At 38.9% G+C, this 21,904-nt stretch overlaps 1 protein-coding gene across 1 annotated transcript in view; it reads right to left on the bottom strand.

The window, feature by feature from the left end:
- PDE10A (phosphodiesterase 10A) overlaps nt 1-21,904 on the bottom strand; it is a 305,951-nt gene that overhangs the window by 7,296 nt on the left and 276,751 nt on the right. The window contains 4 exon segments of the mRNA XM_036871540.1: nt 1,743-1,795; nt 1,797-1,832; nt 4,942-5,022; nt 8,106-8,217. Of these exon segments, the coding sequence (XP_036727435.1) occupies nt 1,743-1,795; nt 1,797-1,832; nt 4,942-5,022; nt 8,106-8,217 (282 nt within the window).

Genomic DNA, 21,904 nt, shown 5'->3' with positions numbered 1-21,904 from the left:
TCGTTACGAGGTTGTATTTGTGCTCCGGTGGCCTCTAGTCTCAAACGCAGCCACACTCCCCCGCCTCCTAGTCTTCCCCTCTCAGTATCTGCAGGTCAAGGGTTCCAGCATCTTCCTCTCCTCCGAGGGTGTGAGGACTCCCGCTGCCTGACCGCCACCCTGCTGGCCCCGCTAACCTCGCAGAGGCCTCACCAACATTCCCCACCTTGCACCTTGCTTTCTCACACGCAAAGTCAAAATCAGAAGGGAACCTTAGCATTAGCAAACACAAAATTCATGCAGAGCACACCTGCTAAGATACCTTTGGACAAAAGAAACCCCTAAAAAATAACCTGAAAAATGTAACACTTTAGCTTTTGTCCTATGTCATCAGGTATCATTTTCCCAGAACCTGAAGAGATTTTTTGATATATTGGAAAAATAACACCCACTAGCTTTGTTGTGTTTCCTTGGATACAATGATACATGATGAATTTTTCAAGTTTTAATCATATTGAAATGGCCTTTAAGGGATTATGGGGTTTAGCCAAGTCCACAGTAGCAAGAAGGCATCAAAACTGCTGAGACAGCTGAATAACAATCCCAGAGCTTGATAATAATAGCAAGTGTTCATCCTGCTGGTTCTAAATATTTAGTGGAAATATAGAGAATTTTTGGACAAAAAGAACTTCTGAGTAATGCCTGCATCGATTTTTTTTTTTTTTTTTTTACAACATGTTGCTTGGATTTCGATTGATATTCTCTTTTCGCTTTGGTGGAACATTCATTTTTCCAACCTGACTCCATCAAGAATGAATCTTCACTCACACTCCAAACCGTCCACATGGCTGAGCCCTTAGGGAATAAGATAATATTTTCAGAAACTAGCTACTGATTCAGGTCAGTGATGGTGCAACAAAATACACTGGGATGTTCTGTTCATCTCCGCAGGAGCAGAGAAGAAAGAGAATCACTTAAATAGGAAAAAGCAGGATCTTTTAAAAACCTTCTTGCTTGTTAGTTGGTTTTCCTTAAAGAATGAGTTCATCAGATAAGTTTCCACTGCAGAGAATGGGAGCATGCTAAATCCTCAGATTTTGTTTACAAATATCTCATCACATGTCTGTTCTCCTCCCCTTGACGGTGCACCCACTCCAGCCCCTCAGCGTGGTTCTGGCTGAGTGGTTAGAAAAATCGTGTTGAAACCAATTTCCCTGCAGAGAATCAACTCACACAGCTGTTGCTCAGCACCATTCGCCTTCCCCAAAGGAATTTCCTTTCAAAGTAAGATGAAAATCTTAAAAAATTTCCAACGTTCTTAGCTGAGTTTAGCCCTCCAAAAAGATGATGAGAGGACACAGAGAAATCTGAACTAGAACAGATCAACTGTTGATGGTTTGCATTTCTTTTGGGAAGAAACTGAAACTTAAAGAAGATGCCATTCAAGATTCCATCTCGTCCAATAAAACGATAAACTGTGTGATTTAAACTGAGTCCCTTTCCAAACCAGCAGCCCAGAAAAGACATTATTGTCTTCTTAAAAACAGCATTGGGCAGGGACCTCTGAGTCATAAAAACGAACAAACAAACTTCAAAACTTTATGAATAAATACTCTTGATGTATACTTGTTACATAGGCAAACACACAGCCCATTTATTGTAAACTGTTAGTGAAGACACATGTATACTTAGATGGAGATAAAATCCTATACATTCTTATTTTTTTAAAAAATAGCATCACAGGGTTCAACTACTGTACATACCTGCAGGCTTTCAGGAGAGGCTCTGTGGGCGGGAAGATCTGGGTGAGGGTGGTGGTAGCAGGGAATGGCCACGGCATTGTAGAATCCAAGCTGCCTCAGTGCAAAAACCACGGACAAGAAAACACAACTGCCACATTAGCAATTCTAGTAGCACTATATTCCTCAAGTGAATTTTCTACTTCTCAAGCCTACCCTAAAAAACTAAATGTTCTGGTTTTGCTAAGTAATCTTTGGCTCAAGAACACTACTGCAGATTACAGTTAAAAATTCATTAAAATACATTCACAAATAAAACATAAAAATTTAAAACATAAAAGAGGGTTCCCTGGTGGCCGGCAGTGGTTGAGAATCTGCCTGCTAATGCAGGGGACACGGGTTCGAGCCCTGGTCTGGGAAGACCCCACATGCCGCGGAGTAACTAGGCCCGTGAGCCACAACTACTGAGCCTGCGCGTCTGGAGCCTGTGCTCCGCAACAAGAGAGGCCGCGATAGTGAAGAGGCCCGCGCACCGCGATGAAGAGTGGCCCTCGCTTGCCGCAACTAGAGAAAGCCCTCGCACAGAAACGAAGACCCAACACAGCCAAAAATAAATAAATTAATTAATTTTTAAAAAAACATAAAAAGAAGTTAATCTAAAACCCAAGTACAATATTCAATGGGATTCTATTTATAGATCAGTTATAATTCAGGTCCTATTTTTGTCTCTGGTCAAATTTAGTACTTTAAGTGTTAAGCATTTCAAAGTCAAATCTGCTACTTTTCTACATGGGTGACTCTTCGCCAACTTAATATTCAGGAATCACCCACTGTTGGGTGTCTTGTTTGTTACTCTTAGCTTTGGTACTTCATTTGGTTTACTGAAATTTTCTTCATCTCCTCCCTCCTTTTTTTGGACCTATGACAAATCTCACTGACTTTATCATAGCCCTCTGAGGTAACAGCTCTCTCAATATGTCGGAATTTAAAGTTTTTAATCTGTGATACTTTTAAAAATATATTAAAGAAGATCTTATTAGGAATTATTCTGGGCCACTGTGCACGTAAGTGATGCTGGCCCCGACTGGCCTTTGAAGGCCACATGGAAAAGAGCTACTGGATGATTAACCAGAGAAGACAGACTGTCTGGCTACAAATAACTGCCCTAATGGTTGAAAACATGTACAAGATAAAACTGGCTCCTTAGATAAAGTGACCGGCAAACCATGGCTTAGCAGTTTCTTAACTGAATTTTGGTGAGACACACCAAGGAATATAGAAGAGTCAAATCTACTTGGTTCCTTTCTGCTTTCTCCTGTTGTAAAGTCTATCGTCATAGTCATCTTGCTAGAATAAATGCATTTCCCTTTTTCACTTTACAGTTCACGCACAGACTTTCTTATGTCAATATTTAGCAGATGCCATGGAGCAGAAGGTCTCGAGAGAGACTAATTACTGGGAAGTAGAGTCCTTTATTTTTATGGCAAAGAATAATTTCAGAGTAATCTCAAGTGAGAAGCAATATATTTGGTAAAATACTAGCTGATCACAGAAATATTTTATTTAAAATTCTCTAAGACTATAAATGGATCTGGAATTTTGGCAGAAACATACTACTCTTTTATTTTTAATTTATTTATTTTTTATATTTATTTTAGGCTGCGTTGGGCCTTCGTTTCTGTGCGAGGGCTTTCTCTAGTTGCGGCAAGCGGGGGCCACTCTTCATCACGGTGCGCGGGCCTCTTCACTATTGCGGCCTCTCTTGTTGCGGAGCACAAGCTCCAGACACGCAGGCTCAGTAGTTGTGGCACACAGGCTCAGTAGTTGTGGCTCACGGGCCTAGTTGCTCCGCGGCATGTGGGATCTTCCCGGACCAGGGCTCGAACCTGTGCCCCCTGCACCGGCAGGCAGATTCTCAACCACTGCGCCACCAGGGAAGCCCAGAAACATACTACTCTTAATGAAATAACATGAGAACAAAGTTCATTTCCTGACGGCATCTTCAGTTCTCTTATGTACCCTATTGGGATGACTGCTCAACTATTTACAAGGAAAAGCTAATATCATCAGCTCCTTATCTTACCAATATAATAAGATAAATTCCAAACGAATTAACAAATTAAATATAAAGTGATGAAATAAAAAAAATAACTAAAGAAAATATAGGCAAATGTTTATATAATCTCAGGCTGGGACAGGACTTTTACAATGTGACATGAAAAGCAGGCACAAGACATGAAAGGATAATCACTGTTGATTACCTATACGGGAAAGTTCCACAAACAATGTATAAATAAAACTAAACTGCAAATCCACCTGCAACATGCTTGGTAGGCATGTCAGTACACAGTCAGCAGAGAAGGAAAGTGAGTCTCCTGCTAGAAGAACTGGTTAAGGGTAACGAACGATGTAAACTGCTCCCCAGAGGCAACGATGGTGAGAAAATCACGCCACCTCTGCTGGGCTGTGCCCTCCGAGAGCTGTGGACAAACTTAAACTTTTGCATTAAGAGTGTAATAACTTACTTTAAATAAAGTAGGAAAGTTTGAGAACTTATCCAAAACCATCATCTTGTGAATTTTCTGAAATGTTTTCTAAACTGAATTTTATATTATATTTATTTGTCCATAACTAACATCCTTATTATGATGTTAGAAGATTGAGAGTTTAAAAAGACCATGATAAAGGAATATATCACACCACACACGCACACATGCAAAACTAACAAGGCACAAGAGCTCTCGAAACATCAAAATTAACATAAATTATGTAGTAAGACCTGAAAGAGAAAAATTAGTGCAGTTTGTGGTAAGACAAAACTCAAAATGTACTAAAATATATGCATTATTTGTAGGAAAAGTGGACCTAATCAAAATCTATCATGTTATTCTCCAAAAAATATCTTTGTACATTTGATGACAAAATATTTTCTGCTTGTTAAAAATATCAACAATTCAAATTCATCCATCCCCTCTGTTTCAAGTAAGAAAAGAAAGTCTGCGATTGGCTGCAATTTCATCCATAGAAGAGGTGATGATGGCAAGCCTAGCTGTGAACCCTTTAACTCCAGCTGGGGTTTCCCATTCGTGGTCCTACTATCCTCCAAGTCCGTCTAAATGGAGATTTCGGGTGGTTCCAGGTCCTGTAAGACTGCATGTGCTTTTTATTGATATCCGCTGTTATGGCCGCTGTAAACGGTTGGACTTTGCAATACAATTCATACCTGGCCTTGTGGGACTTCGTCCTTCTTGTCTCTGTCCATCATGGGAATAGGCTGAATTCCCAGCTTCTTCATTTCATCACCCTGGGAGAAACAGGGGAAAACGAGGCTCTCTCAATTGTATAAACTGTTATAAAACTTTGGTATTGATGAGTTGTTCCCTTTTTTCGTTAATTTGCTTCAAAATGAATAACGTTGCTGCTTAATGACCCAAACAAATGTCAGAATAATAAAAAAATGTAATGTATTATTGCAGGTTTTTATCCTGATATTCCTCTCCTGTACTGAATTACCAGAAACCTAGCCATCTCTTCTGGTTTCATTTTGTAGAAGTTAGTGAAAGTTAGTAATAAGAGGAGATAAATGTGCGAGGAGGAACACAAGAAGAAAATGTGAAATAACCTCAAGGTCTTTATCTCACTTCTTCAGATGATTTTTCACATGCAATGCACCGGGTAAAGCTAGGCTTTAAAGAGGAATATTGATACATCAATAATAAACAATAGTCTACTAAAACATGTCAGTAGAGATACAGTATAACTGGCTAGACATCAGCATAATGGTTAAAAATTATAGATGTTTATTAAAGATGTATGATATCGCAGGCTCTGGGCTAGGCAACTTGTAATATTATTTCACTTAATCTTCATGAAATACTGAGTTTGATATTATTATCCCCGTTTTATAGATTTTAAAAATTATCTTACTGTTTTTATTTATTTTTTAAGGTTAAAGATTGTTAAAATTTTTCCTGAATACCTCACACTCTTCCCTCACATTTCTTAATTATTTTATTATTTTATTTTAATTATGCTTGTTTTCAGAAATCCAAAGCAGAGAACAACTAAAACGACCCTGAATTTGCTAAGATAAGGTCTAGAGACAAATTACTATAACCCTTGTTAAGAATGTTTGTGTACAGGACAAAGACACTTGCCTTGACTACGTAAAGGCACTTGAAGCATAGAGTTTGCTCTGGTGTTGTTGCTTTAAATATGAACAGCAGTAGTTCTCAAGCTTTTTTTCTTTTCTGTCCTAAGTGAATGAAAATAACTAGGCCCCTTGCTCAAGGATTTCACAAGCCCAATATATAAAAAGATTTTAAATAAGCAGTGATTTGAATATGTACCCGAATAAGGATTGATACTGACGAGGAAAACAACGGGACACCATGGACCGTGTGTGCAGGAGCACAGGGGTGTCTGGGGCTCCGGGGGAAGGTGCTGCAGGGGTGAGGGAAGGAGCCCCAGGCAGATGAAACTGCACAGCACGGTCAGGGACCCAGAGGACAGAGGGGCTGAGAGGTGCGAGAGCCTGGAGAGGCAGGGCGCTTGCTGCATCAAGCGCGCGATTTTCATCTTTATCATATCAGCGTGGAGAGACGGAAGATGGGAGGTGGGGTACTGACATAAACAGAATTAAAGTCGTCCTGAACCAGGAAGCGTGGCCACTGAAGCACAGAGATGAGTCAGAGAACTGGTCTGAGGGCTCAGTCTCAGTACTAAGGCAAGGATTTCATCTCAAGCAACATGACACCAGAGACTATACACTCTTAATCACGGTTACACCGATTCTAAAAGATAAAGGCAAGGAAGCCAGTTAGATGTTGCAGTAACCCAGGCGGGATCTGGTGAGGCTCTGAAGGGGTGGATGGGACAGAGTGTGGGGCTGAGGTGGGCAGCCTGGACTTTATGAACGTCTAGGAGATCAACTGGGAAGACTTGGTGATTACACTTCTGTTTCCACCCCCGGCCTGTGAGCCCCCTGCAGACGTCATCTATGGGCATACTGGCAGCTAATCGCTCCCTGTGGACTGTTTAACCAATGGGCAACAGAAAGGGAAAAAATCTACACGTCTCCCACATTTCGATTCGTATTTTCGAATCCAAATATAGTTGTTATGGTATGAAGTATGTCATAGTTAACTAAATAAAAGTATTTGCAAAACAATAAGCTAGCTTCAGACAAGTTTTCTTATGTGGTATTTATAGAATTAATTCTAGGTTACTCCTTTTAGACACACATGCAAATTAAGTTGACTGTGATAATAAAGTCAAACATTACAGCTCAGACATGTACATCTAAAAACCATCTTCCTGAGTCTGATAGTAACCAGATTTTGACACACACACAATAAAATAAAGAAAAAAAAAAAAAACCATGCAAGAGGATGCTTACACAATGTATGCATTGTGTATTTGAGAAATAACACCCTGAGTATATCCAACTCAAGGCCTGTGGTCCTCACCCAATAAAAATTCTTCGGCTTTACAATTATAAGACAGATCAACATTATAGACTATTTCTACTAATCGTTAGCTGAATGATTTACTGTTTTTTGCTTTTTACATCCATTCTTCTACATGGATGAGATTTATGGTTTGAACCATCGACTACCGAACTTTTTGTCCTCCAAATTTACTTTTACTTCTTCAGAACAAATGAGGTGCACAAACACTTTACAGTTTTTTTTTTTCCATAATCTTTGAATATGCAGGGATCTAAGTATTTGTGGATTCATTTGAATAGGAGAATTATATTCTACTTACTCATGGCAAATCAAGGAGTAAACACATGTTTCTGATAATTTGGATAATTCAGTCTAGAAAAGGTATTCATGAAAGTAATTCACATGGTTGTTTCACATGTCAGGAATTCATGGCTTAACATCCCACATATTCCACAGAAGTCATAATTTGCAGCTGAATTGACCATTTGGTATATTTACATAATCTCAGTTTCTACGGTACAACGTGATTAGTCTCTCGAATTTCTAGCTGCAGGCACATAAAGCCCGTGATATTGTGGGTCCCTCTTAGTACGTTTTCCAGTGGCTGCCATAAAAGAGATGGCCTAATGCGGTTTATTGGATGGATGACAAAAGATTGGCTATTAAATAAGGAAAACTGTTGCACTACTGTTCAGGGAATCAGTTCCTGAACTATTTCAGTGGAGATCAGAGAATTTACACACATATTCAAGTCAGATGTTACAGAATGACTGTTCTTACTTCATACCTGTATAAATGCTAAACAATAGTTTTTTTAAGTAACTAGCAACATGAGCAACTAAGATACTGTTACTAAATTATCCATATATTTAATTTCTTCCCAATTGTTTCTCATTTCTTGATATTATCTATGTTCATATAAAAATCAAGGACATACCTCAGCCCAGAATTCTGCATATATATCGTTCGCCGTCAATTTTGTTACTGGCCACAGTTTTGTCACAGAACAAAGATCACAGGCAGTCATCATTAAACCAATGACACGGTCTCTAGAACACAATAATATAAAACTGGTCACTGCAGCATTTGCAAATTTATAAGAACAACTGGAAAGACTTCTGTATTTTCAGGAGTGAGAGAGGCCTAAAGGGGGCATCGCTTCATGATGGGGGAACGATAGTGTTACAGAGCAGATACAACTAACAGGCAAGAAAATAAAGGATTAAAGAACAGTGTAGCTTTAATTGTAAGAACATCAGTCACTTCTGTCCCTAGTTCTACGAAGAGTATATCCTGTGTTCCTGCTGCCTGATTGTTACTGTTGAAATAAAATATTATGTGGGCATGGCCCTGATGCCATCTAAATCCCCTGCTATATTTTACTGCCACAAACCAGATTTTGACTTTCATGGAATTTTGGAAATTTAGAGTGAGAAGAAACCTTGAAGAAAAAAGTCCCAATCCTTTTGTTTTATATAAGGAAACCCTGAGGTGCAAATGAAATGATTTCTTCAAGGTATAACTGGCTCAAGACAAGGCCAGAGTAGATGTAGATTTCCAGAATTCTCTCCCATCTCCCCACCTGCAGAGAAAGGTGATGTCTCCAAACACTTTACAAGCTCCAACTTCCCAACTGAAAGGAGTTTTCTTTTCAATTGCTTTGCACTCACAGCTATGTGTTCTAGGTCTGATTTTTTTATTCTAAATATGGTTTGGTTTAATATTTCCTCTTGGAGAAAGATAAAAATTGCTTAGAAGAATTCAAACAGACATATCCCCTATAATTTTGATGCATCTGGTCTAGTGACATGCGGTTACCCTAAATGAAGTCTACACTTAATGGTGGCACTAAGTACTAGTTATTAAGAGCTTTTAATCTTACTGACATTAACTTTTACAAAGCAAATTACATAATAATAAAAGGCAAATTATCGAGAAAGACACAAAACCACATAACAAGTGAGAAGATGTCATAAGTCCAGCTCCTACCTAAATTCTAATGCGTCTGAGGACTCCACGGCTGCTCAAGGCCGCCTTATTTCCTGGAGGTGCACAGACAATCCCCATCTGTGGACACAGTACTCCCTGGGTCCTGAGCCTGCCCAACAGGCCCACAGCATAGTAAGAGCATCTGTCTGTCGCGTGGGCAGAGTCTCTGATTTAGTGGTGTTCCCTAAGGCAGGTTCCTTTGATGCCAATCACTCATAAGGTTCTTTCATTTCCCATCAGCCAATTTCATTTAGCCCATTAGCCTAATTAAATGGTATCTTCTACAACTTTACTTTTCGTTAAGGACACATGTCAAAAGGGTATCATGTCTCTAACAGGGAAGACTAGATAACTTTAAAAACGTCAATGAGACTTACGTGTACCCATCCTGTGACCCCAAAACAGATGCCATGTGAAGATGCAAATCCCTTAAAATGATCAGGAAACCCCATGGTTTCTTGATGAGGTAGTTTCCTAAGCACTTTGTGGTTTAAAAGAAGAATATTTATTTCTGCATTTGGGCTTCTAAAGCAACAAGTATATTATCTGTTTGCTCAACAGATAAATTCATTTAAACAGAAATAGAACATAAAAAAATGATTATTTTATTAACAAATAATTATTTCATGAGATAGAAATAATTCAATCTCATTCAATCTACATTCACACAAAAAAATCAGCATTTATTTCTTTTGGCTAAATATTGTAATAAGCTTTATCTCATAAAACATTTCTTATCTCATAAATCTATGAAAAAATGTTAATAGAACTGGGCACTGGAAAGCATGTGGAGCCAGTTTTCTCACTGGATATGATTCCATAGGTAGCATTGCTACTACTAGGGTTGAAAAGTTTATAACCTAGTTATCATTTAGATTTCACTATCAAAATTACTTAGACAAAACAATTTAAGAGTATTTTACTGTTAACCAAACCAGTAAAAAATAATACAGATAAGAAAATTTGTACTAAATGCCTTTAATAGAACTGGAATTGTTTTATTTCTTTCTAGGAGTGGAATATAGACCTAATGGTATAGAGACCTAATTCGTAACGTATTCCAATAACCAACTGTGAAAGGGACGGAGTTTATGCCAACTGTGCTCTTGGTATGATCTTGCAAAGCCTCCTCACTAAGAGCACTGCAGTAAGAGGCCAACACAACGCCTCTATCACAGATGGTTCTTACGGGGGTAATTTCTGGGGGGGGGGTGTTGACTACATTCATTTATTCCAAAAAGTTTTGAATGCCTGTATGTATCAGGCACGGCGAAAATAATAAACAAAATACGCACTGCTCTTGTAGAACTAATGTTCCAACGGGGAGAAGTAGAAAATAAGGTAGAGATTTTCACCCAACAAGTCTATATAAAAAATATTTTAGGGGACTTCCCTGGTGGTGCAGGGAAGATAAGACTCCACGCTCCCAAGGCAGGGGGCCCGGGTTTGATCCTTGGTCAGGGAACTAGATCCCACACGCATGCCGCAACTAAGAGTTCACATGCCACAACTAAGGAGCCCACGTGCCGCAACTAAGGCCCAGTGCAAACAGACAAACAAATAAATAAATAAATATTTTAAGAGAGGCAAAAATATGAAGATGAGAGAGAGAGTCCAGTAGAGACGGCAGTGTGCGTACAAGTCCTGACATGGGAATAGGTGAGGTGTGCTGGAGGAACAGCGAGAGAGCCAGTCTGGCAGAAGCGCAGGAGCGAGGTGGTGCCAGGCCACTGCTAAGTCTCCAGACACGACAGGACCAAGTCTGACGGTGAGATGCTGGCAGCTGTGGGTAGAAGAGGGACATGACACACTTTTAAAGAGATCCCTCAGCTCTGCCCAGAGGAGGATGAACTGTAGCATTGTAGGGGGAGGGAGGTTGCTGAGAGGCCGTTTAGGAGAACACACGGCAGTCCAGATGCGCGAGGACGGCAGTTTGAATTAAGGTGACAGTAGTGGAGACAAAGAAAGTAGGAGGGTCACAGTCGTTAGAGGCAGAGCCAAGTTGAAATACGTTAACATCCACAGGAGTTACGATAAGAGACATCTCTCACCCTGTCTGTCCCTCCTCCCTTCTCCCCACCCCCCAGCATTATCCCAGACCGGGTAGAGCAGCTTAAAACACAGGACCTGTCACAGGTGAGCAGAGGTTCCGACCTGAAAGCGAGCGCCCCTCGCCAGTGCGTACGTCTGCCTTCCCAGTGCCAGCCTATTTTAAAATTCTCTTCCCACATCCCACGATCACGGAATCACAGAACTTTACAAAAGGGAGAGAAAAGAAACCACACAGCCTGCAGGATTTCAGGTGAGTTACTGGTGGCCAAAAAGGAAGCCCCAGCTCTCCCCCCACTGCCCCCTCCCCTGCTCCCCTCATCCCATGCCACAGACTCTGTAAAGTTAGTTAGCCAAGGATACGATGTCCTATTGGAAGAGAAGGAGAACCACGCAGGTGAAACATATAAGCAACTTTACAAAAGATTTCAGGTAGCGCCGTGAAGATAAATAAAGAATGAATTCTCGTATGATTATTATTACAATTTCTCACTTGTGTGAATAACTGGAATTCAAAAAGACTGAAAGGCTGGCTGGATTTCCACAGTGAGCTGGAAATGTAATACTCAGTACCTCTGATTCTCCACCCTCACTGTTTACTAGGCTCTGACCTCATTGCAACCTCCCACATACCAACTAAGTCTTTAAGTGGGAGAAAAATTAAGAAACATAGCCCAGTTGTAAAACACAGTAACTTTAATACCTACTTCAATACAAGATTATATCAGCCAGGATCCTGACATGAAACAGATGACACACCCAGGAGAATTGGAGGATTGACTGAAGGGACTATTCACATGGCCTGGTGGGAAACGAAGGAATAGTAAGGCACTTAGGGCCAGGGATAGTGGGCAGGTCCCCACCCTGGGCCTGGAGGGACGAAGGACAGCTAGCAAGGGCCTGAGGTCTTGCCCCCAGAAGCGCTATTAAACCGGGAACCCACAAGGAAGAAGCGAGGGAAACGAACACACCAACTCTTCTCTCCTCCTGCCCTCTGATCTCTTGTCAACGCCACCCGTGGCTGAATCCAGATGGAAGTTGGAGGGAGGGCGAGGGAGCTGAGTGACTTGCCCCTGAGGGTCAAAGTGGAAGACGAGCTTAGTGGATCTGGGGGCCAAAAGCAGGCCGCCCAGCACATGGGCGCCCAGAGTGGGCGCTAAAAAGCTGTTGTTCACACAGAAAAATACATTTGAAATTTGAACCATTTAAATATTAAATTGCACAGAAATAGAAAAATGAATTTAAAGCCAACATTTCTACTAATCTAAGAAAATCTATGCCATTAGGCTTTGGGGACCCGGCACAAGATTGTCACCAAAACAACAGAAAAAAAAGAAAACAAATGCAGGTCCTGCTTATCTTAGAGTGTGCATGTAGAAAGAGGTGATCAAAGACCAGACTTCTATCAGGAGGCATCTTAATTGTAACTGTTAGAGCAGGTCAGTAAAGTGGCGTCAAGTGGTTAAATAAAAAGCAAGCACTTGGGGGTATACAAGTGGATGTTTTCCTTAGAAACTGTCATCTAGCTTTATTTTAATCCCTTTGTTTTATTTTAAAATTAGGTCATACATAGCATGTGAAAAGAGACTAGGTTAAATCCGTTTTCCCTTAAATTATCATTTTAATGATTTTTTTTCTGGTTTTAAAACTTATCTTCAAGGCATTTTAAATCACTGTACTAACTTAAATCATGTCTATAAAAACTACTGTACTTCTCTCATAATATGACCTATTTTGGTTAATTTATTAAACATTAAACTGGACTAAGGATGCTGTAGATTCTGAGAATATTATTTGAACAGGTGCAGAACCAAAATCATAGATAAGATTTTAGAATCTTGCTGTTTCCAAAGACACAAATAATAACTCTTTAATATAAACATCAGCATGATATAGTGATGATCTCACTCAATACACTTTAAGTTCTCAATTCTTGTTTTTGTGGAACCCTGTGTTGCTTTTTGAAAAACACCATTAAGAAGAGAGAAAACAAAATTATATGTCAATGCAGAATCAGTCTTGGGCAAATGTGTCTCAGAGGGATTTGCTGTTATTAAAAACATATTCTAACTTAAAATTTCTTTGCCTAACAGAATCCTTGTGTTACTCCCAGAGTTGATGACTCTGACCTCCTAACACGGGCAACTCTGTATTACTTTAAATCAAGTGAAGACATCAGTGATTTCACGCTAGAAATTAGTTTCCCTACATTTCAAGTTCTTCGGCTGAAACATAAAACACACCTAGCAGAACGAGGCCCTCGTACATTTACTACTGCAGGTAAAGACAGATCACTGGTGTCACGTTGACAAAATGCTACAGGAAACTGCATTAAGGTCTAAGAATAAAGGAAACCACACGAACAAAGTACAGAGCAGTAGCCGTGTGAAAGCGTACATCTTTTCTAGCTCTGTTTCTGAATTGTTTAAAGAATTGGTCAAGCGTTTAACGTACCCTTTCTTTGATATGCACCTAAATCTAAATTAAGGAAAGACTTCGGAAGAATGGTGGCAAAGGAATGTCTTTGAAGGGTACAAATATTCCCTGAGATTAAGAGAATAAACATTTTCATTCATATATTTCCGAAAGCTTTTAAGGATAAAATTCTGCACTTAGTTGATTTTTTAAATACATGTTTTAGGAAGGCAATTCCAACATGAAATACATGGAAATAAAAATTATAAAAGCTACTACTAACTCATATATTTGTCATTTTAACATTTAAAAGGATACTTTAACTTGATTTCATAACTTAAAAAACATTTGATCTTTTATAATGTTTGCTAAAGTGGTCCTTAGGCAAGACTATATGTTTTCCTCCATTAAGAAAGATGATGTTATTCAAGAATAGTGCTCTGATTTCTATGGATGCTCTGTTCAGTTTTTGTCAAAAGGAGGCAATGATCACTAGTTGTTTCAGTGAAAAACTAAGCTACCCTTTGCCTACCCTTGCTTTGAGTCCAGAGCTGGTTTCCAAATGTGACATTCATTTTAGTTGTGGTTAACTGTGGTTTAACTGTGGTTAGGGAAAGAGTATTGAAGGACATTTTCAGTGAAGGAATAAATTAGTTTACAATTTCTTTTTCTCTTTTTGGTGCACTTTATTTCTCCTCCTCTCCATCTTTTATGTCACTAGCAAGTCCCCTTTTATAAATTAGATTTAAACTTATCTAATAATTCATTTCTGGGGCCCTAAAATCACTTGGCAGGCTCTGTTATTTAAAAAGTTTAAAGAATATACTCATTACTAAATGTGAGATATTTGTAAAAATAAAACTGTATGTATGTCTAATATAAAAGTGAGTCACTCATCTGATTTTGAAAGACACATAGCAATGACTTTCATACATATCTAGTCTCTGGTTGCTTCATTTTCAAAATAAAAAATAATAAAATTACCTAATATTTTTAAGCACAGTTGTGGCTACAAAGTCAAGTTCATACAAGACATAATAGTCAATGTTAAGGGCATGTCAAGTTAAGGGGGAGAGGGATACATTAGGAGTTTGGGATTAACATATATACATACTATATATAAAATAATCAACAAGGACTTACTGTATAGCACAGGGAGCTATACTCAATATAAGACTCTGTAATAACCTATATGGGAAAAGAATCTGAAAAAGAATGGATATGTGTATATGTATAACTGAATCACTTTGCTGTACACCTGAAACTAGCACAACATTGTAAATCAATTATACTCCAATATAAAATAAAAATTAAATTTAAAAAAGACATAATAGTAAATGTCAAGGGCAGGTGGCAAGGACCAGTGGTAAGGACAAAAGGTAGGGAAGAAGTGTCAGAATATTAGGACTCCCAGCAATGAGGAAGAGATTACGTGACATTCAGCTCCAGACCGAGTGGAACAAAGACTGAGAGCGCCATAAAATGAGAGAATGATCTGGGTAAAGTCCAGATGACCCAAGAGTAAAAGACCAATAAGAGGCCAACAAGCCAAGGATGATGGAGCAGAAAAAAACACAAAGAGCCTGGTGTCGCGAAAGCATCACTGGGCAGCTGAACTTAAGCCAGCAACTACCTATCTTCAGACTCTTTACAATAGGATAAAAAATAAAACCCTACATTTTAAGACACTAGTCATTAGGATTTATCTTCTGTAAACTAAACGCTTTCCTAACTGATAAAACACTTAATGCACATGCGGCCGTCTGGCTTCATTCAGAATACACTATATCTTTTGATATAAAATGATTATCTGTCATGCTCTAGAGAATACTTGTGAAAAAAAGCCCAGAGAGTTGAGATATCTGACATGATACTGTCCTTTTTTAGAAAGGACTGGATGCCAGGAAGGGCAGATTTCCAGCTTCATCAGTACATGTAAAATACTGGCAAATTACCAGGACACAAAATGCCAACGAAGACATAAGAAGAATATAAGATCACATTATGAAACCTACACTCTTCATTTTTTGTCGTTTTGGATTATTTGTTTGCTTGACAAATACTGAACCCCTCCTACATGCTCAGCAGCGTCACAGTTACCCGTAACTCTGGACCCAACAAGTGGACAAAAGCCTGGAATGCAATTACTTCCATCATATGGCATTCTGTCCTCTGATATGCTCAACAGGACATTATACTGTTATAATTTATGTCTAAGACAAAAGAGTTTTGAGAGTGAAAGTGAGCACTAATATTAATTATATCAGGACAACAGGTATTAACTGAGAATGATCCAGACCAGCTAGGGAGTCTGGTCACCCTGATTTTAACACAAAAATATCACAAAATAAATAAAGATAATATCAATACTTTGAGAATTGTTATGAAAAATATTAATATTAAATATTAATTTTTTACCAAATAATTGGTAGGGAAGAAAAAATAATCCATCTAAACATTTTTAGGCTTAACATGGATATGCACATGTAACTAAATAAAATGCTCTTGTAAGTACTACGTTAATCTCTCTGCTTACGGTTTAGAAATACAGCGATTTTTAATTTAAATAAAGGCTGCACTTCTCTAGATATTAGGTAACTTCATTCTTGGCCAAAGTCTGCCATTGATGTCCTCAGACGAATGGTAGCATCTTTTGTGTTTTAGTATTAATTCCAGGTATAAAGGGAGAGGCCATGTCTGTCATTTATTAACTATCTATCGGAGCAATTACAATTACTATCCCTAACAATTATCTTCTAAGAAATATAATCATATATTTAACTATGAAAATTCGAATAGCAGATAAATAATTTATTAAAGGTATAAAACAAACTAAACTAAATTGGTTATTTACATAAGAGGAGAAAAACATTAGTGGGCTGAAGTAAATGCTTGCACCAGAAACTGCTGCTGGAACAGAGTCCCAGAAGAGAACAAGAATTCACAATCAAAGAACGATACCACGCTGTCAAGCAAAGATAAACAGTAAAATAACAGAATAAACTTTATTCAAAAGTATATTTCCAGCTTATAGACTGCACATTAACTAATAGATAGAAAACAGCTTTGGAGACGCATCCTTTTTAAGCCATATGCAGAGAACCCCCGGCTACCGTGAATGTGGACCAGCCAGCCCTGGAGGCACCTGCCCCGTGAATGTGCCAGCAGAGTCAGGAAAGAGAGCCCTTGCCATGTTTCTTTCAAGCAGAAATTGCTAGAGCAAGAAAACAAGGAGCTAGATGTAAAAACTAGCCTAATTTGGAGATGATATCTGTCCACTTGGTACAGTGCTCAATGGAGCTATTTCCACACACAGCAGCTCTCACTGGAGAAACAGCTGTCAAGTTATAGATGATGCCATGTACGGAACATTTGGAGCGAACCTGTGTCTATGACAGAGGTGGTGGAATATGTATCCTAGTCACAGGAGAAATGATGTCTGTGTTAACTCAAGTGTAGTAAAGGTTCTAGAGAATGGAAAGGAGAAGATAAACATTTCCCACAGCGAGGGCAGCCCTGAGCCTTTGTAAAATCCCCCTGTGGCTGAACTCCATGCCTTCCATTTCCTAGGACAACGCAGAATGGCTCAAATTATGCAATTTCTTACATACATCACTATGGAATCCTCACAAGAAAATCTATGAAAGGCCAACAAAGCCGTGTCAAATGCATGAATATTGAATTCACTAATAATCCTAAAATAGACTAAAAGCTGGCTCAGTACCATGCAGAATTCTGTGAACTGCTTCTATGAGCTCATCAACACCTAATCACCTCACAGAAATGAGATTTGGTCTCATTTGGTGAATTAAGGACCATTCTATTTAATTATTTTTAAAGATTTCACTTAAAGGCCTACTGATATAATTGACATACTCTACCTTGTTTAAGAACAAAACACTTGAAACAAAAGTATATCATCTTTTATCACAGAATCATACTTCTAGATTGTATATTTTTGTTGCTCATACTTTAACTTAGGTGTAACTTACATGGAATTAAATGCATGAATTTGAAAGATACAGTTCAATGAGTGTGAAAATGTATACAGTCCAACCCCCAGACCAGTGATGGCAGGGAACGTTTTCATGACCCAGACACTCCTTCTGCCCTTCCCCGTTCCATATCCCGTAACCAACACCAACAACTGCCAGCCTGAATTCTACCGCAATCACTAACACTACTGATTTGTTTGGCCTATTCTAGAATTTGGTAAAAATGTTTTCACATAGTATGCACTGTTTTGTTCAACATAATGAATGTGTGATTTATTCATGATGTTGCATGAATCTGTAGTTTCTAATTTTTTTATTGCTTAATAGTACAATATTCCACTGAATAAGTGCCAGAAACTGTCTATCCATTCACTGTTGTTGGACCTTTGGGCTGCCTCTAGTTTAGATACATTATGAATAATGCTGCTGTGAATATTTGCGTCCAAGTCTTTATGCAAAAGGCAGAAAAAAAGTGGAAGACAAAATTGGGAATAAAGAACAAGTGCGAAGAATAGAAAACAGTAAGAAGTATGGCAGATATTAATGCAACTATATCAAAAATCACTTTAAATGTCAATGATCTAAATACACCAATTAAAAGAGATTATCAGAGTGGATCAAAAAATAAGGCCTGAATATTTGTTGTTTATAAGAAACACACTTTAAATATAAACACACATATAGACTAAAAGTAAATGGATGGAGAATGATATACCATGCTAACATTATTCACAAGAAAATGGGAGTAGCTAGATTAATTTCAGACAGAATAGACTTCAGAGCAAGGAAAGGTATCAGCAATAAAGAGGAACATTTCGTAAGAATAAAGGGATCAATTCTCCAGGAAGGTATAATTGTCCTCAACCTGTACTCCCCTAGCAACAAAGCATCAAAATATGTGAGGCAAAAACTGATCAGAGTGCAAGGAAAAGTATATCAGCTCTACTACTATAGCTGCAGACTTCAACACACCTCTATCAGAATTGGATAGGTCCAGCAGGCAGAAAATCAGGACATATTTGAATCCAATAATTTCATCAAACAATGATACAACTGACATCTGTAGATTGCTTCATCCAGCAACAGCAGAAGACACATTCTTTTCAAGCTCAAATGGAACATTCACCAAGATAGACCATGTTCCAGACCATAAAATACACTTTTTAACAAACTTAAAAGAACAGAAATCATACAATGTATGCTCTTAGATAACAATGAAATTAACTAGATATCAATAACAGAAAAATAGCTGGAAAACCCTCAAATATTTAGAGATTAAAAAACACTTCTGAATAACACACAGGTCATAGAAGAAACCAAGAGAAATTTTAAAATATTTATAACTAAACATAAATGAGGACACAGCTTAACAAAATTTGTGGGATGCAGTGAAAGAAGTGTTTAGAAGGAAATTTACAGCATTAAATGCATATAAGGGAAAAGAAGAAAGATGTAAAATTAAAAATCTAAGTTTCCACTTCAGGAAACTAGAAAAAGAAGAACATGTTAAATCCAAATATGCAGACGAAAAGAAATAGTAAGAATTAGAGCAGAAATCAATGAAATTGAAAACGGTAAATCAACAGAGAAAATAAACCAAACTAAAAGCTGGCTCTTTGAAAAGATCAATAAAAGCAATAAGCCTGTTGCCAGTCTAACTAAGGAAAAAAGAGAATACAAATTACTAATATCAGAAATGAAAAAGGGGACGTCACTACAGATCTCATGGACATTCAAAGGATAATTAAGGAGTACTATAAACAACTCTACGCCCACAAATTTGGTAACCTAGATAATATGAATCAATTTCTTGAAGGATGCAATCTTCCAAAACTTACACAAGAAGAGATAGACAATCCAAACAGGTCTGTATCTATTTAAGAAATTTAGTCAATAATTAATAACCTTCCAAAACAGAAATCACCAGGCCCAGATGGGTTCAGACAGTATATCCTACCAAACAAACTGAGCTCACCCTGCTCTGATGGCTTGGGTGTTATTTCACGGCAGCTGCGACTGAACACAGGATCAAATCGTGCAGATTTTGATTCCGGGGAATGCTGCAGTGGACATGCGCGCCCAACTGCTCTTCAGGATGGTCATTATGACGCTCTCAACTTCCTTCCTCCATGAAACCTCGCATTAGTCAGGGCTGGAGAATCTCACTCCACCCGTTTATCCCCAGAAGCAGAAAGTGGGATCCCTGGAGTTTCTCTTCCTGGCGGTGAACCCAGCCCTTCCCGCAGGACTGTTACAGCTGATCAGGGTTAGAACATCAGGGAGGCCATGACCGGGCAGGGGGGAGGCGGGGGTCTCCTCACCCACTTACTCCCCACCCAGGAGGGGAGATGAGTGTCTGGGGTCGGAGGGATTGTGGGCCGGGGTGAGGAAGCAGTGGGGATGCGGCGCACAGTGAAGCCAAACAGACACACGGCGGGGGCTCCCCCACCCCCAGGAAGCCCCGTGAAGTCTCTAGGCCTGGCCAGGCTCTTGCCTTCCCAAACTCAAGACTATTTGCTCCCAGAGTCAGTTGGGCTCTTTTGATTGCAGAAGACAAAAACTCACTTAAGCTTCCGTATTAGTTTGCTAGGGTTGCTGTAACAAAGTACCACAAACTGGGTGGCTTAAGTGACAGAAATTTATTGTCTCATGGTTTTAGAGGCCAGAAGTCCAAATCAAGGTGTTGGCAGGGTTGGTTCCTTCTGAGGGCCATGAGGGAAGGATCTTTTCCAGGCTCCTCCTGTTGGCTGGCAGATGGCCATCTTCTCCCTGTGTCTTCACATGGTCTCCCCACTGACACATCTCTGTCCAAATTTCTTCCAAGGATATCAGTCATGTTGGGTTAGGGCCCACCCACATGGCCTCATTTTACCTTAATCACCTCTATAAAGGCCCTATCTCCAAATACTGTCGCATTCTGGGAATCTGGACTTCAACATACGAATCCGTGGGGCGACACAATTCATCCCATAAGAGTTTTCTAGAACACAAGTTTATTTTAATGTGTTGTAGAGTCATTTAGTTGACGCATCCATCTCCCTGTTAGACTGGAAGGACCAAGACAGCAGGGCCAGGGGCTTCTGGCTCTTTGCTGCACACCCAGCACTCGCCCCAGGCTTGGCACTGAAAGGTACCGAATCTGTAGCTGTGGAATTGGATGTCTCCCTTGGTGTCTCTGCTCCCTTCTCCCACTCCTTACTGGCCGATCCCTCAAGAGCATCTGATACAACACACTCACATGTCAGACAGTACACTCCACATACTGTATTTCACTTGATAGCATCTGTACTAACATACTTAATCTCCTTTAAAGTAAGTCACATTTTTTCTTAAATAAATTTAAAAGGAAATTTTTTCATGTCATTTCTACTTTGATTATTTGTCTTACTATTGAGTTGTAAGAGTTATATAAGACTGCTATTAAACATAAATATTGAGAATATTTTCTCACATTCTGTGGCTTGTCTTTTCATTTCCTTAAAAGCTGTTTTGAAAATCATATGTTTTTAGTATGATGAAGACGATCTATCATTTGTTTGTTTCTTTGAAGGTTAGTGCTTTTCTGTTTTGCTTTTTCCAGCTTTATTGAGGCATGACTGACCAAAAAAAGTTGTATATATTTAGGTTGTACCCGTGATTATTTGATATATGTATACATTGTTAAATGATTACCACAATTAAGTTAATTAACACATCCATTACCTTACACAGTTACCTTTTGTGTGTGTGTGTGTGTGGTGAGAAAACCTAAGATCCACTCACTTAGCAAATGTCAAGTGTACAGTACAGTGTTGCTAAGTGTAATCACCATGCTGTACCTTAGATCCCCAGAACTTATTAATCTCATAACTGAGAGTTTGTACCCTTTGACGGACATCTCTGAAGGTTAATGCTTTTTGTGTGCTAAGGAATCTTTGCCTATGCAAGGTCATGAAGACTTTCTCCTATGTTTTGTTCTAAAAATTTTATAATTTTAGCTTTTACATTTAAGTCTATCATCCAACTGAAACCTCAGTAATTAAAAAGCAATGTTGAAATGACTATCCTTTCCCTAGGTGAATTATCTTGGCCCCTTGGCTGAAAGTCAACAGGCTACATAGAATGGGTCTTTTGCAATCTGTCCCAACTTGTCTGCCCTAACACCAATACACCCAGTCTTGATTACTGTTATTTGATAGTAAGTCTTGAAATCAGATAGTATAAGTCCTCCAATTTGTCTTTGCTTTGTCAAAATTGCTTTGACTATTCTAGGTCTTTGTATTTCTATATAAATTTGAGGTCGGTTTGT

Source organism: Balaenoptera musculus, chromosome 12 (assembly GCF_009873245.2).
Source record: "Balaenoptera musculus isolate JJ_BM4_2016_0621 chromosome 12, mBalMus1.pri.v3, whole genome shotgun sequence".
In the NCBI taxonomy this organism is placed as follows: domain Eukaryota; kingdom Metazoa; phylum Chordata; class Mammalia; order Artiodactyla; family Balaenopteridae; genus Balaenoptera; species Balaenoptera musculus.
The sequence above is the reverse complement of the archived record's forward strand: the minus strand, read 5'-3'. Positions and strand labels throughout refer to the sequence as shown.